Genomic DNA, 16,667 nt, shown 5'->3' on the forward strand with positions numbered 1-16,667 from the left:
ACTGGAGGACAGGAATTTGCATCATCCACCATTTTGTCATAGAGCTATGGAAGCAGAAAGAAGGTTTGTGGCTCTCTCATTTTTTAAAAAAAAAGAACTTTTTTAATGGCTGTAATGTTGTTGCCACATTTGGATATCATGTGGTATGACCTCAAAAAAACAATTAATTTAAGTTTTTTCTGCAAATTTGTATTTTTATTATAAATTTCATAGTGTCCTTTTGTGGAAAGCTAGCTAGCTTTGTTTATGTTGCTAATCTTGTCATAGTAATATTTGACTGAACTTGAAAATGTCATGTGGTGCGACCAATTATCATGTGGTGCGACCACTGCAGATTTCCATCATAGATATATTACCTAGATTGGCAGTTTTTGTGCTTTTTATATTCAATTGATGATTGATCAACATTAAGTACTTAATTTTTATTATTATTTTGACTATTTTTTGGATATTTGATGAGTCATTTTGCTAATATTTCAGAAATAATGGTTAGTTCATCTTTGTAAAATATAAGAAAAAATAGTAAAAGCATGCAATTTCACTTGGGTACTTATGCAGTTATTAGCAATTTATTAATTATTATTTGTCTATTTAACTCATTTTAATTTATTTTACCAGATGCCACTGCCAAGCAAAGTTAAAAGCGCTCGCCACAGGCAGCGTGTCAACTCTGACCCCACAGCAAGAGCAGAGTACCTTGCCAGGAGAAGAGAAAGGTGTGTTAAAAAGTTTTAAAAAATCAAAACAATCAATGAAGCAACTTGCAGTACGTGTTTCTCTGTGTTTTTCATTACCTGGTGGACTTTTTTCATTAACATGTTCAATTACTGTGATCTAATAGTTGTCCAAAATAAAAATAGACTAGGGATTTAGGGCATGACAATATATTACATTATTGTTTCAGCTACCAGAGAAGGAAACTGCAGGGGAAGATTCCATATGTAAAGGCAAGTGAGCTACCAGAGAAGATGAAAAAGAAACAGAGAGAGAAATGGAGGGCAGCATCCAGTGCTTACAGAGAAAGAAAAAATATGGCAAATGCTGTGTTAGACCTTACTCCACCATCCATGGAGAATATTCCACCAGTTCTGGTTGGTGTAGATGTTGCCCAAGAACAGCCACAAGAGCAGCCAGAGCAGCCACCTGTGGAAGACCCCATGCCTCTAAATGAGGATTTTAATCCACCGGTGTCCTCCACACCAGAGAGGAATAAAAGAAAGAATACATCAGCAGAAAAACGTTGCAAAAAACTGCAGGGAGAGAAGTGTCAACTGAGAAAGCAGGTCTTACATCTGAAGAAACAGCTAGCAGAGATGAAAAAACTGAGGGATAAATCCAGAAAGAGTGAGAAGAGGTTAATGGGAAAACAAACAGTAGGCCTAAGTGAAAAATTCAAGCCAAGGGGGCACAAGAAACTGTCAACAAAAAGAAAGCAAGCAGTTATCAATTTCCTGTCCAGAGATGAAAACAGCCGTCTGTTAGCAGGGAAAAAAGACACCATTACCAAAAATAAACAGAAAATGCAAAGAAGAGTTCTAACAAAGCCCCTGATTGAGCTCCATGCTCAGTATCAAACAGAGGTGGAACAGGATCTCTCCATGTCTTACCGACAATTTGTCAGAAGATGGCCTTTTTATATCACAGAGCCAAAGACCAGTGACAGAGATACATGTGCATGTGTGGAACATGAGAATGTCCGGCTACTGATTAACAAACTTACCAAGAGAGGGCTGTTGAAGACAACCAGCATCTCAGAATTATTGAATATGATTGTTTGTGACCCTAAAAACAAAGCATGTATGGATCGTGTATGCCCAAAGTGCTGCTTTGATGAAGTCGAATTACCTGAGACACCCTCTGCAGAGGTTTCTTGGGAACAATGGGAGTGAGTAACTTCAACAAATGGAGAGAAAGTCTTTGCAAATGTCTTAAAACAAACACATACAGGGACAATCAAGGACTTAAAAGTGCTGTTCCACAAAAAGCTAGAATGTATAGCCATACACCAGTTCAACTGGATCCACCAAACAGAAAAGTTTCGTGGCCTAAAACAGAATCTCACAGAAGCTGAAGCAGTGCTTCACATTGATTTTTCTGAAAACTACTCCTGCAAGTTGAGTACAGAAATTCAAGCTTATCATTTTGGAGGCAGCAGAAAGCAGGCCACAATACACACCGCTATTCTCTACACAGTCCATGGGACAAAATCATACGCAACGCTATCAGACAGCCTCCGCCATGACGAGAGGGCAGTATGGGCACACCTGGAGCCCATACTGAAAGAGCTTCCCACAACCTACCCAGAGATTACAGCCCTACATATAATTAGTGACGGACCTGTTACACAGTACAGGAACAAAGCTAACTTTTATCTCCTCAGTACTGTGCCTTTCCTTTCTGGGTTCAAGCATGTTACATGGAACTATTCGGAAAAGTCCCACGGAAAGGGTGCCCCGGATGGTATCGGTGGTGCAGTGAAGAGGGATGCAGATCTCTATGTTCGTCGGGGAGGTGAGCTGCAGGCTCCACTGGATTTGTATGAGATGCTGACCAAAAAATCAGGGTCGACCATTACTCATTACTGGGTAAGCGAAGAGAGCATCCAGAAATATGATGAGCTGATTCCAGGGAAATTGACAGCTGTGAAGGGAACCTTAAAAATACACCAGGTTTTGTCTTCACAAGCTGCACAAATCAGTCACAGGGAGGTCTCGTGCTTCTGCAAGCATGCAGAAATGAAGACATGCCTATGTTACCAGCCAGTGAAAGTAGATTTGAGGAACACCACCGACGATCCCGTAAGCGCTCCTGAGCCACCAAAGAAACAACCTCTTCAAGACTTGAGTGGAAAGTTTGTCATAGTCAGCTATGATGAACTTCCCTACGTTGGCCAGGTCCTTCAGGTTGTGGGAGAGGAAGTACAAGTTACCTCCATGCGACAGTCAGGAGAAAATAACTTGTTCATGTGGCCACAAGTGCCAGATATTATATATTACTACAAGAAAGATGTTCTCTTTGTCATTGAAGAACCTGAGCCAGCAACCTCACGCTACTCAAAGTTGACCAGCCAAGATTGGGCAAAGTTCAAAAAGGCCTGGGGTTAGCGGCACACACGCACACATACACACACACACACACACGGTTAGATTTTTATCAGAAAATCAAAAAAATGTTTATGAAATGAAATGTTTCTGTTCATGTTGTTCATGCGAGGATTGGGCAAAGATTGAGCCAAGACTGGGCAAAATTCAAGAAGGCTTGGGGTTAGTGTCACATATGCACACACACAAACACTCACACAGACACTAACACACACACGGTTAGATTTTTGTCAAAAAAATGTTTATGAAATTAAATGTTTGTATTGATGTTGTTCATGCAAAGATTGGGCAAAGTTTAAAAAGTCCTGGGCCACTATACAGTTAGATTTTTGTCAAAAAATGTTTATGAAATGAAATGTTTGTTTTCATGTTTGAAATGTTAATAAAATCTGGTTGAAATTTGCATGGAATTAATTGTTTATTGGTCTCTTTAAATTGATTTTTAATGATACAAGGTCTTCACGTCATTTGGCGCGACCACCCATCATGTGGTGCGACCAATAATAACAATACCTATATCAAATACAAACTAAAATATCTAATTTCTGTAACTAATACTTTAATAACTGATACAATATGCTTAAGTGAAAGGTTATTTTAAAACATTTTTATCATTATTATCCAATTTAAAGAAAAAATGTGTGACATTATATAGCTAAATTATGAGAGCATTATTTACAAAAATTCAAATGAAATGCAAACACTTTGTTTCTATATACTTGATATTACTGACAATTTGTAAAACACTATTAAGTATGTTAAGAAAATGTATTAATTTTTAGATAAATTATGGTCGCACCACATGACATTTTTTAAGGCCAGGGGAAATTCATCTATATGAAAAAACACTAAAATTGCTAAATTTATAATTGTAACGTTCAATTTTGTATACACAACATCCTTAATGTTTGAACAGTTGCGAAAAATATACTTATTTTGGGTATTTTAAAATTGGCATGTTGAAAAACCTTATACGTCATTGACCCATATTTCTTTATTACACTGTTGGCATTCTGTGGACAGCAAATTAAGAATTTCATTGCATAATTGAGAACATGTTTCTTCACTGTGCATATGACAACAAACGCTTTGAATCTTGAATTGAATCTTGAATCTATTGATTTGCCCAAATTTAGGTCTCTGTAACAACTTAATGACAGCTTAACAATGTAAACATTCACTTTATTTTGAGGGCGACATTTGTTCTGACTTATTGATAAAAGTATTCATATTTGATAAACAATCATTGTTTTTGTTGAGATTTCATGAGAGTAAAAAATGATATACAGTATTACATGATGTTTAATGGTACTTTACATCTTACCAAAAACAGTAAGTTTAAATAATGTACGTATTTTTGACATTTTCAGTCCATAAAGTACAGGGTTAAAGAGCGGTTGGCATGTCAGAAAGTATAATGACAAAAAAATGCGTACCATGTTTGGTAGACTGTTCATATTAAATCTGCTCTGTAATACTTCAAAGAAACAACCAAAAGAGAAGTTGAGCAGAGACACGAGGTGAGGTGTGCAGGTGCTGACAGCTTTCTGTCTCGTCTGTTTAGAGCCAGAGAAACAGATAATAAGAATCTTTAAATAACTATAAAAAATTAAAGTTAAAACACCAACTATTATGGTAAATGTGTAAACAAGTCCATAGATGTTGTTGACTCTGGTGTCGAAGCAGGCCAGTTTGATGATAGAGAAGTTGTCACAGTACACTTTGTGAATTATGTTCCCACACAGCTGTAAAGGAGCACTCAAAGCTACCATGACAGCAACTTCAAGAAATGGGTACAACCATACTGACGCAATAAGCATGGAAACCTTGTGACATGTCATGCGTGTGTGATATTGTAGAGGATAACAGATAGCAAGATATCTGTCGTAAGACATGACGGATAAGTTACAAAATTGGACATTTGCATATGTATACAAACAGTAAATCTGCAAGAAACAAAGAGAAGCAGGAACCGTGTGAATGTCAGAGAGAATCTGAGTCAGAAGGAACGGGAACAACCCTGAACTACCATACAGTTCATTTACAAACAGACTGCACAGGAACATGTACATAGGTTCATGTAAGCTCCTGTTCATACAGATAACCACAATGAGCAGAAGGTTGGAACAAATTATTAACATATATAATAACATAACAATCATGAAAAGTAAATACCTGAAAATCCCAGTGTCACAGTAGGCAGCAAGGGTGAAGTAAGAAGTACGTGTGGAATTTACCATGATTCTGCTTTTAGTTCATAGCACATCAGTTAAACTGTCCAGGACAGAGAACTTTCTATAGTTTTAATAATGTGATTAAGAATGAAATGTATCCTTATTCTAGACATACAGCACTTTCAATACATGAACAGCATACAACAAACAATCAAGCAATGAAATCGCCGTAAAAATAAATATGAAAAAACGAACTAAACTTATTATGCTATTATGAAAATCAGTTCTATGGATCACTGATACAGTTTATCTAAACAGTCTGACACTGTATGAATCCTAAAGATCATTTACACCAAGTCCCCCGTCACTGAGGTGAAAGTCTGCTTTTGCTTCTTTTAAAGTTTCCATATCAGCAGTGATGATGTCAGACTGCTGTCAGCATTATTCCAGCTCTGCACGTTGTTTTCACATGTGGACTACTTTTGCCCTGCTGCTCTTTCCTGTCACCCCTCTCATCCCAGGATTCGTGGTCCTGGTCAGAGTGGCTGTAAATTACCTTCATATATTATCCCTTGTCTTCAAACTGGCATCTGTCAGTGTCAGAGGCTGTGATCAGTCCCAGTCAGATGTCCAGCTTCTTTCACTGCAGACTTCTGAGGCCCATCGCCTGGACTGCTCCCATGATTCACTGTCGCAGTCCATGCACACTCAAGTCAGCTACTGCGAGCATATAGGTGTGAGGCTAACTGAGCTAGTGTGCTAATGGCAGGCTGTGTGTCACTCAGTTTCTTCTGCAGGACCAAATAAGTTGTGCTACACGGAATCAACATTAGGTTCAAGAAAGTGAAAACTGATCCCGTCCGTTTTCAATAAGATTATGACTTTTGGCTGAGAAATTCAGAGCCAAAAGTATTCACAGTACAGCTGTAGAACTTCACAAGATACAGTAACTTTGATAGAAGTATTTGTGTGATTTGTTTTCCAAAAAATTCAAGACATGAACTTGGAGGTCCATGGTTGGTATGGAACAACTCATCACGGATATGTAATTTTTATTCTCAAAATGATTGATCATAATCAGCCTTTGATTGGTTAAATATTACTTACAACTTAAAAAAAAGTTACATTTCCTTAATATCTTCACAAATGTTAAGTTTAGTGGTAAGTGGCTGGAATTTTACTCAACGCTGGCAAAACATTTTGGCCAAATATCATAGCAAAAATAATTACTTAAAAAGTACTTGTGCGTAACTTTAAGACAACTTTATAAAGTATCTTGGAAGTGATTTTTTTTCAGTGGTTACACATGCTATGCTACGTTTCAGTTCATAAAGTACAGGGTTAAAGAGTGGTTGGCCAGTGAGAAAGTGTAATGACCAAAAAATGTGCAGCATGTTTGGTAGACTGTTGAAATTAAATCTGTTTTGTAAAACTTCAAAGAAACAACGAAAAGTTGAGCAGAGAAGTGAGGTGAGCAGGTGCTGAAACACACTTTAAAGATCCTCATGGACGTGTAGAGAATTAAAATTCCATCCATCCATCCATCCATTTTCGTCTGCTTATCCGGGGCCGGGTTGCGGGGGCAGCTGCCTGAGCAGTGACACCCAGACTTCCCTCACCCCGGACACTTCCTCCAGCTCTTTCGGGAGGATCCCAAGCGTTCCCAGGCCAGCTGGGCGACATAGTCACTCCAGCATTTCCTGGGTCCTCCTCAGGGTCTCCTCCCGGCGGGACATGCCAGGAACACCTCCTGAGGGAGGCGTTCAGGGGGCATCCGAAACAGATGCCCGAGCCACCTCAGCTGGCTCCTTTCGATGTGGAGGAGCAGCGGCTCTACTCTGAGCTCCTCCCGAGTGACAGCGCTCCTCACCCTATCTCTAAAGGAGCGCTCCGCCACCCTCCACTTGAGGCAGTAACTCTCCCCCAACAAGCCACCTTTTTCCGGTTGAGAACCATGGCCTTGGACTTGGAGGTGCTGATTCACATCCCAGCTGCTTCACACTCAGCTGCAAACTGCCCCAGGACATGCTGGAGGTCCTGGCACGAAGGAGCCAACAAGACCACATCATCCGCGAAAAGCAGAGATAAAATCCTGTGGCTCCCGAACCAGACCCCCTCCAGCCCATGGCTGTGCCTAGAAATTCTGTCCATAGAAATAATGAACAGAACTGGTGACAAAGGGCAGCCCTGCCGGAGTCCAACATGCACTGGGAACAGGTCTGACATACTGCCGGCAATGAGAACCAAACTCCTGCTCCGGTCGTACAGGGACCGTACGGCCCTTAACAGAGGGCCTCCGACCCTGTACTCCCACAGAATGCCACGAGGGACACGGTCGAATGCTTTCTCCAAGTCCACAAAACACATGTGGACACCCTGCGGCGGGTACAGAGCTGGTCCAGTGTTCTGTGGCCCGGACGAAAACCGCATTGTTCCTTCTGAATCCGAGGTTCGACTATCGGCCAAATTCTCCTCTCCAGTACCCTGGAATAGACTTTCCCAGTGTGGCAGAGGAGTGTGATCCTCCGATAGTTGGAACACACCCTCCGGTCCCTCTTTTTGAATAGGGGGATCACCACCCCGGTCTACCGGTCAAGAGGCACTGTTCCCGACTGCAATGCAATGCTGCAGAGACGTGTCAACCAAGACAGCCCCCACAACATCCAGAGACTTGAGGTACTCAGGGCAGATCTCATCCACCCCCGGTGCTTTGCCACCAAGGAGCTTCAGTGACTTCGGCTTGAATGAATGATGAATGAGTCAACCTTTGAGTCCCCAGCCTCTGCTTCCTCTATGGAAGGCATGCCAGTGGGATTGAGGAGATCCTCAAAGTATTCCTGCCACCGCCCAACAATGTCCCCAGTCGAGGTCAACAGCTCCCCACCTCCACTGTAAACAGTGTTGGTGGAGGACTGCTTCCCCCTCCTGAGGCTGTTCGGCCCATAAGCCGAGACAACAGTGAGAGACCTATACCTGACCCGAAGGCGCAGGGAAACAACCCTCTTGTTCACCGGGGTAAGCTCCAACACATGGCGGCTGAGCTGAGGAGCTATAAGCAAGCCCACACCAGCTCGCTGGCTCTCACCGTGGGTAACTCCAGAATAGAAGAGAGTCCAGCCCCTCTCAGGGAGTTGGGTTCCAGAGCCCAGACTGTGCGTGGAGGCAAACTCGACTATCTCTGGCCGGTACCGCTCAACCTCTGCACCAGCTCAGGCTCTTTCCCCCCCAGCGAGGTGACATTCCCCATGGCTAGAGTCACCGTCTGGGGATTGGGTTGACGGGGCCTCCGCCCACGACCACCACCCAAATCACACAGCACCTGCCCCCTCTGAACCCTCCTGCGAGTGGTAAGCTCACTGGAGGGCGGGTCCATGTCGCTCCGTCGGGCTGTGCCCAGCCGGGTCCCATGGACAAAGACCCAGCCACCAGGCGCTCGCCTGTGAGCCCCAATCCCAGGCCTTGCTCCAGGGTGGGGCCCCGGTGATGCCAATCCTGGTGACGTAATCATCCTTGATATTCTTTCTGTCATTAGGGGCTTTTGAACTGATCTTAGTCTGACCTGTCACCTAGGACCTGTTTGCATTGAGACACTACCAGGGGCATTGAGCACCGGACAATATAGCTCCTAGGATCATTCAGGTGCATCATTCAGGTGCTCACACTCCTCCACCATGATAAGGTGCCAGTTCAAGGAGGAGAGAATTAAAATTGTAAGAGAAAAGATTACTGTAAACATGTAAACAAGTCCACAGATGTTGTTGTCTGTGGTGTTGGAACAGGCCAGTCTGACCATAGAGAAGTTTTCATAGTACACTTTGTGAATGATGTTCCCACACACTCACAGCTACCATGACAACTTCAACAAATGGACACCACCATACTAAAGCTTGGGATTAACTGAAGTCAGGAAGACTGTTTTTTATTCCCTTCCCTCTTCTACTTTGTCCTCGTATCAGCTGATTAGGGACATTTACTGTTTTGCAGCCAATCATATCTTTGCTCTCCTCTCTTGCTGTCAGCTCTGTAGCTTCATGGAAAACTGCACTCACTGCAAAACTTCATGGACATGTTTTCATGATAATATCATTAGTGATATACTTTTTGTGAATCAGAGACCTCTTAAATAACATTATATCAGCTCATCATTAACCTGGGGTTATTAAGCAGCCAGCTCAGTAATATCCATCAACCCTCACAGGTGCTGAACCAGGTGCTGAAGTCAACAATGAATTCTGCTCAATACTTTAATTGCACTTCGTACAACAGTGACATAATGACTACGTGCTAAAACTGAGATTTTTTCAGTTTTCATAGAAAAAATAAATGTCTTGTATTTTATTATATTTTAATTTGATAATGTTGGCCTTTTATTGTGCAGAGTGCTGCTACACTTCAAAACATACACAGGCTTTTAGTCAGACTCACTGCCTAAGTCATATTCATTACAAACTTCATTAATTATTAAATATGTTACTGTAATTATATTGCAGTACTCCACATTACATATTATCCAGTTGAACATTGTCAGGAGTGTTACATTCTGCAGTTCTCTTCAGTGCAAAATATGAATTATTCAATGCTGCTTTCTTATGTTAACGTCAGATCTCTGTGAATAGTCAACATTTTATAACAGCAGAGAATTTTGCATGTATTTCGTATTTTGGACATTTGCAGTCCGTACATGATCGGATTCAAGAGTGGCTGAATGATTACAAAATACAGAGACAGAACAATTCGCAGCACACTGGGAACACTGTTCATATCAAGTCTGGTCTGAATTATTTCAAAGAAACACCCAAAAGAAAAATTCAGAAGAGACACGAGGTGAGGTGTGCAGGTACTGACAGCTTTCTGTCTCGTCTGTTTGGAACCAGAAAAACAAATGTGGAGAATTTTCATGTAAGAGAAAATGATTGGAAACAGAGGAACCAAAATTGATATATTCGTGGTGAAAAGTCCATAAATGTTGTTCACTCTGGTGTCAGAACAGGACAGTTTTACAATAAGGTAGTTATGACAATGCAAACTGTCTATAATGTTTCCACAAAACTTCAAATGGATGTTTAAGGATAAAGTAATCAGACATTTCACACAAGAGTATAACCATAAGACAATTATTAACAGACATACCTTTTTAGGTGTCATACGTGTTTTATACTGTAGAGGACAACAGATAGCAAGATATCTGTCATAAGACATGACGGCTAAATTAGAAAACTGTACGTTGACATATGTATATAAAACGAAGATCTGCAGGAAACAAAGAGAAGCAGAAACAGTGTGAATGTCAGAGAGAATCTGAGTCAGAAGGAACGGAAACAACCCTGAACTACCATACAGTTCATTTACAAACAGACTGCACAGGAACATGTACATAGGTTCATGTAAGCTCCTGTTCATACAGATAACCACGATGAGGGAAATGTTGACAAACACAATAACAATGTAAAGTAAAGCTGTTAACATAAAATACAGGTGTCTCAAGTTTCCAATGTGCAAATAAGCTCCAAGAATAAAATACGCTAAAGTTGATGAAGTTGAATTCAAAGTCATTCTTTAAAAGGGACCTAATTAGTATTAAAATGTCCTCTTTTATATCCAATAAATTATCAGTTTGCTTCAAAGGCACCATTTAGGATCGATAACTTTGCTTTTTTTTTTTTTAAATGTTCAACATTACAAAGGTTTAAAGAAGCACAAGCATGTCCCAACACACCAGAGATTTAACTGTGTAAATGAAACATGGTCACATCACACACAGTTCAGCCTGTGTCGCCTGCTGGAGCTGTTGTTTTATACAAACAACAGCTGTCCAGGAAGGGCGCCTGCCGGGACCCACAACATGATAAGGACTGCAGGTGTCCCCAGAGTAGGAACAGAGAGGACACTGTCAGGGGCCATCAACTGGGTGACAGAGAGGCACAATATTAGCAGGAGCCATACTTCCTTTTTGGGGGCATCTTGGACGGTGGTTTCAGGGCATCTGACAGGGAAATGGGTGGTGGCTCTATGTTGACTGACTGAAGACCACCTGTTTCTGGAGCAAGGTCTAATAAGAAAGACACCAGGGAGCTAAATGATGGTAGCCTTGAGTTTCTCAGAGGGCTGTCCTTCTTGTGGGGGTCCTCCTTCAACTAGGTCGTCATTAACCGGGTTCCCCCAAAAAGGGCCCAAAGGGATCATCAGATTAAAAACTTTATGGAGGCTTGCAGGTTGGTGGTTAGCTGAATAAGAGCAGGATGGCTGCAGGCTCACAAACGCGAGCTTAACTGGCAGGGATTCAGCCTTGTTACTTGCAGACTGGGGCAGATAACAGGGGACCTGGCACTGAGGTTCACCCTAACCCTAACCCAGACTTGGCCATTTCTATGCTAAACACAGCATGAGAGACACTGGAGGAGTCCAGAATTGCCAGCATATTCTTTTTACGATTTACTTTGCCCTGGACAAAAGGTCAGCCATGCCTGGAACTTGAAGGTCCCACATTATGAAAATCATGTTTTCTCTGGTCACTTCGTACAGTATATAAACTGGTCCTCCCTGAGCCTACCTGCTCCCAGAATGAGGAAAACACGTGTTTCCTGCATGGTCTCTGCAGCCCACCCACTGGTAAAACGGCGCTCCTACAGGCTGTTCAGATTCAGCTGCTAGAGTTACTTAATGAAAGGAGTCTTCATCATAGGCCGGCCTCCTCTGCTCAGTGATACGAGATATCCGAAAAGGGGGCATTCATCCCCATGGTGAAGTTTGGTGTGTCCAGTGGTAAGATAGCAGTGTTTCACAACGTCATCGCTCAGAGTTAGACACACAAATTAATCTGTTGTTGGTTGTAAAAATTAACATCAGCCTATATTCTGTCCCAGCTACAGAACAACAGAAGAGACAGTGGTTGCGTTTAATTTTTTACTGACAACGTGCCGGCTATGGTTCATGTTAGCTTGTATGTGTGTGTGCTAACCACTTCACATTGGACTGCTTCAGTAACGAGGGTCAGTACAAGGCTGGCTTTACCTCGACACTGACCCTCGTAAAAGGATCAGTCCCACCCATACCGGACCCAGCAACTGCGCTGAAAAGTGTCGCCAGTGTGAACAGTGTCCAAGGGTTTGGGAGCTGTGTTGGAGACAAACACAGCTTTCAGTAGCTGTTAGCCATTAGCTACATGGTAGTAACTGTAACAACACATACGAACAAACTAACATTATACAGACACACTAACCATTCTGAAACGTCCTGCTGTAGCCACAGAGTCTGTACTTCTTCAGGAGCCTCTCCTTCTGGGTCCCATTCTGGGTCAAACTAGTTCGGTTGAACAAAACAATCTCCGCGAGCCATAGCCTTATATTCACCATAAACATTAGCGCATGCTACTGCTAACACAAGGGGCTTCCTCTCCCTGAGAGTGACTTAGCAGGCAGGGCTCTCCAAGTAAGCATTGACAGATGGGGCTCATTAGCATTTAAAGGTGTGGGCACACAATCAGACTGCTCTGAATAGAGCTCTGTAGAGTGACTTTTAGACAGCTGTAATTCAGGACCACACATGGGTTTGGGGCAATGCATATCGAATACAGAGTTTTTGACCTCTGACAGCTGTGTGAAATTGATGAAAAACAGTATAATATGGGACCTTTAATAAAGCTGACTGTACTATGCTGTGTTTTAAACTAGGAGTGTCAACATTTACACGTGTAAATGGGTACACGGATAACAAATAAGAAGGGTTTAGAAAAATCAATAACCGTTTACACGTCTTTTTTTTTTTTTCCTCCTCCTCCTCCTACTCGTTCATTTCTCACCAATATATATAGTATTTTTAGGGGTGATAATGTTGCCTGAATGCTTCAGATAATAACATTAACTAACTATACAGTTAATCTTCCCATTAGTGCAGTTATCCGCATACATAATAGATGAATGGGGCACAATGTCACTTCAAGTTGACTCAGGGACGCAATGGTGGCGGTCAACAAGCAGAGCACTGTGTGGCAGTTTACTGAGCAAACTGCCCGTGGAAATCAAGTTGAGTGTAGGCTATGTCAGGCAAAGTTGGCTTACAGCAACAGCACGGGATCCATGCAGAAACACCCGAACAAGTTTGAGGGAGAGACCGCTGCTGGCATCGGTTCTACCGCTAGCGGTTCACAGGCTAGCATGAGGGATGATACATACAAATTGAAGAAATCTGACAAGGCATGGAGTGCACATATCAGCATCTTAATAGCTGAAATGGTGGCCCTCGACATGCAGACCCCCTTGTGTGGTGGAGAGCCCATAAACTGCAATACCCCATCATGTCAAGGTTGGCCAGAAAGTTCCTCTCCAGGTTACTACCAGACAATGTCAATAAGCTCATCTTCCTCAACAAAAACCTGCAGAGGTACTGAATTATTATACAGTTATTTTTCTCTTGCACTATTAGCCTATTACCCATATTAATATATTTCCATTATTGTTTTGATCTCAGTTAGGCTATTCTATTTGCATTCGGTGATTTATTTTGCATACCGGTAAAATGTCGTTCTTGGCCATTCCTAAAGATAATTTTAAAAAACTTTTGTTTTTGTTTTTGTTATTGTGTTTTTCAGACCAGCGCGATCACTTAAAGGCAAGACAGCTGCTGTGTAAAATAGGCTACAGAGGAAAGGGGAGAAGAGCGCAGCGCTCAAGTCATCATAGTGCTGCTGAAAACAAAAACTGTTAATGGCTTGTTATTTTAGCTGTTGTGTGTTGTTGTACATTGATTATATTGTTGGATGGTGTACTGTCTGCTTTTTATGACCTGGACGAAAACACATTTTTTTTTCCCATTTCAGTGAATGCAGTTGCACGTTAAAAAAAGTTTAAAAACAAATTGTAAATGTGAGAATTTAAAACAATGAATAAAAAAGGTTAAACCTTTTTCAGTTTTGACTTGTACTTTTTCTTGTCTGTCAAAATGATAGATGATTTTATTTTCAACTCATTTTACGTTCTGTTATATGTAGGCCTAAGCCTTAAGATGTTAAATTAAGTTCTGTGATTTATCTGTTATGTTGGCTATAATTTAGTACCTATTTGTAGTGGGTCTACAAGAATACGTTTTTGTCTGGTAACTACTGGAATGGCTTTGATTTAATGGGATTAGGAGATATTTGAATAGAGACAGAACCCTCTAGCGGTTATATAGCGCAAATGCAATAGAAAGAGATCATAAATCTCCAATGTGTAACCGGGTAAATGTCAGTTAGAAGCCCCGTTTGCACGTGTACAAAAAATTGTAAATGTTGACACCTATTTTAAACCAGACTGGAAAACCTCCAGGACATCATGCTCATCCAGGAACGACTGACGGAGATTTCAATCATGCTGATCTCAAGACTGTCCTTCCGAAACTTCACCAGCATGTTGATTTCCTGACAAGGGGGGATAACATTTTGGACCTTGTCTACGCTACTTTCAAAGGAGCATGCAAAGCAACCACACAGACACTGAGGAGTACACAGACACTGTGATCTCTTACATCACCAAGTGCATCGATGATGTGACCTACACAAAAAGCATCATCACTTGGGCTAACCGGAAGCCATGGCTTACAGGAGATGTCCACAGGCTGCTGAGGGCTAGAGACAGCGCCATCAGAGCCGGTGATGAATCTGGTCTGAGAACAGCAAGAGCCAACCTGTCCCGTGGCATCAGGAAACAAAACAGGATTACACACACAAGATAACCTCCCACTTCAGAGACCGCAGAGATGCACAGGGCCTATGGCAGGTCACCCAGGCCATCATGGCCTACAAGCCTGTGCCACAGAGCTGTGAGAGCAACACCTCTCTGCTCAACAACCTGAACAGCTTATTTGCACGCTTCAAAGCACAAAACAACACATGCCCGCAGAAGACCCCACCCCCTCCCCAAGATCAGACTCTGTGCCTGTCTGCCGCCAGCGTAAAGAGGACACTCTCTGTTATCAACATCTGCAAGGCAACAGGTCTAGATAACATACTTGGTTGTGTGCTGAAGGACTGCGCAGAAGAGCTTAATGATGTCTTCACAGACGTCTTTAACCCTTCTCTGAGGCAAGCTGTTGTTCCATCATGTTTCAAGGCCGCCACCATCATACCTGTGCCAAAGAAATCTGCTCCATCCTGCTTCAACGACTGCCGTCCTGTCGCACTGACACCCATCATCGTGAAGTGTTTCGAAAGGCTAGTCATGTCACACAACAAATCCATCCTACCCCCCACCCTGGACCCCTTCCAGTTTGCACACCGAGCCAAACGATCCACAGAGGATGTAATCTGTGCTGCTCTCCACCCAGCCCTCACCCACTGGACAAAAAAGACTCATATGTGAGAATGCTGTTCATTGACTTCAGCTCAACATTAAATACTATAATCCCCCAGAAACTCATCTGCAAACTTGATAAATTGGGGCTCAGCTCCCTCATCTCCCTGTGCAACTGGCTGCTGGACTTCCTAGTCAGAGGCCACAAGTAGTACGTGCTTGCAACAACACAGCATCACACTGAGCACAGGGGCCCCGAAGGCTGTGTGCTCATTCCCCTGCTCTTCCCCCTGCTGACACACGACTGCACAACAACCTACAGCACCAACCACATAGTGAAGTTTGCGCACGTCACAGCTCTGGTGGTTGGTAACAAGACCCACTACAGGAGGGAGGTCAACCTTCTGACCACATAATGCAGAGACAACAATCTCCTACTGAATGTCAGCATGACCGAGGAGATTGTTGTCGATTTCCAGAGAGGCCTCACCCAACACCTGCCATTGACCATCAATGGTGCTACAGTGGAGAGAATGAGCAGCACCAAATTCCTGGGGGTGCATGTCAGTAAGGAACTCTCCTGGACCACCAACACCACATCCCTGGTGAAGAAAGCCCAGTGGCGCCTCTACTTCCTGTGCAAACTCAAGCGAGGGAGTCTGTTAACCCTCTAACCCTCAGGAAGAAGGTATAGGAGCCTCTGTTCCTGCACCACCAGACTCACCAACAGCTTTATCCACCAGGCTATTAGGATGTTAAACTCTCTCCCCTCTCTACCCCCAACTCCAACCACCAGGCTGTCAGGAATCTCTGGAAAATTCTCATTTGATAACATTTTGAAAGTGTGTCTGAAAACACACATTAATATGAATCGTGTATATTATGAGTGACAGCTGAGTGGTCCTGGAGAATGAACGGATGACGGCAGATGAATAAACAGTATGAAAGGGTTTGAACATCCTTACACTGCACTGATCAGGAAGGCCAGGGCATAAACATTATAATAATTACTAACAGAAGTTAGTTTATTAAAACATCTTTAATAGGGGGAGTATGTATCACCTGCAGCAATCCCTCCAGCAGCAGAAATGTTCAACATTGCTTTGCACTTTGAAACACCATGCAGT

The 16,667-nt window shown here is 42.5% G+C and overlaps 3 protein-coding genes across 14 annotated transcripts in view; 1 reads left to right on the top strand and 2 right to left on the bottom strand.

Annotated features, from left to right (window-relative positions):
* LOC119033671 (olfactory receptor 52K1-like) overlaps positions 1-16,667 on the top strand; it is a 126,517-nt gene that overhangs the window by 88,027 nt on the left and 21,823 nt on the right. The window lies entirely within an intron of this gene.
* On the bottom strand, positions 4,415-5,359 carry LOC119033737 (olfactory receptor 142-like). The gene has a single exon (XM_037124205.1). The coding sequence runs from the start codon at positions 5,339-5,341 to the stop codon at positions 4,415-4,417; it is 927 nt and encodes a 308-aa protein (XP_036980100.1). The 5' UTR covers positions 5,342-5,359.
* Positions 9,863-11,051, bottom strand: LOC119007708 (olfactory receptor 11A1-like). Its single transcript, XM_037077567.1, has one exon. It carries the CDS (start codon positions 10,826-10,828, stop codon positions 9,863-9,865), a length of 966 nt encoding a protein of 321 aa, XP_036933462.1. The 5' UTR covers positions 10,829-11,051.

Source organism: Acanthopagrus latus, chromosome 2 (assembly GCF_904848185.1).
Source record: "Acanthopagrus latus isolate v.2019 chromosome 2, fAcaLat1.1, whole genome shotgun sequence".
Lineage (NCBI taxonomy): Eukaryota > Metazoa > Chordata > Actinopteri > Spariformes > Sparidae > Acanthopagrus > Acanthopagrus latus.

Excerpts from the sequence above, each read along its gene's own strand:
- LOC119033737 (XM_037124205.1), bottom strand. The coding sequence starts at position 5,341 with ATGGTAAATTCCACACGTACTTCTTACTTCACCCTTGCTGCCTACTGT.
- LOC119007708 (XM_037077567.1), bottom strand. The coding sequence starts at position 10,828 with ATGACTTTGAATTCAACTTCATCAACTTTAGCGTATTTTATTCTTGGA.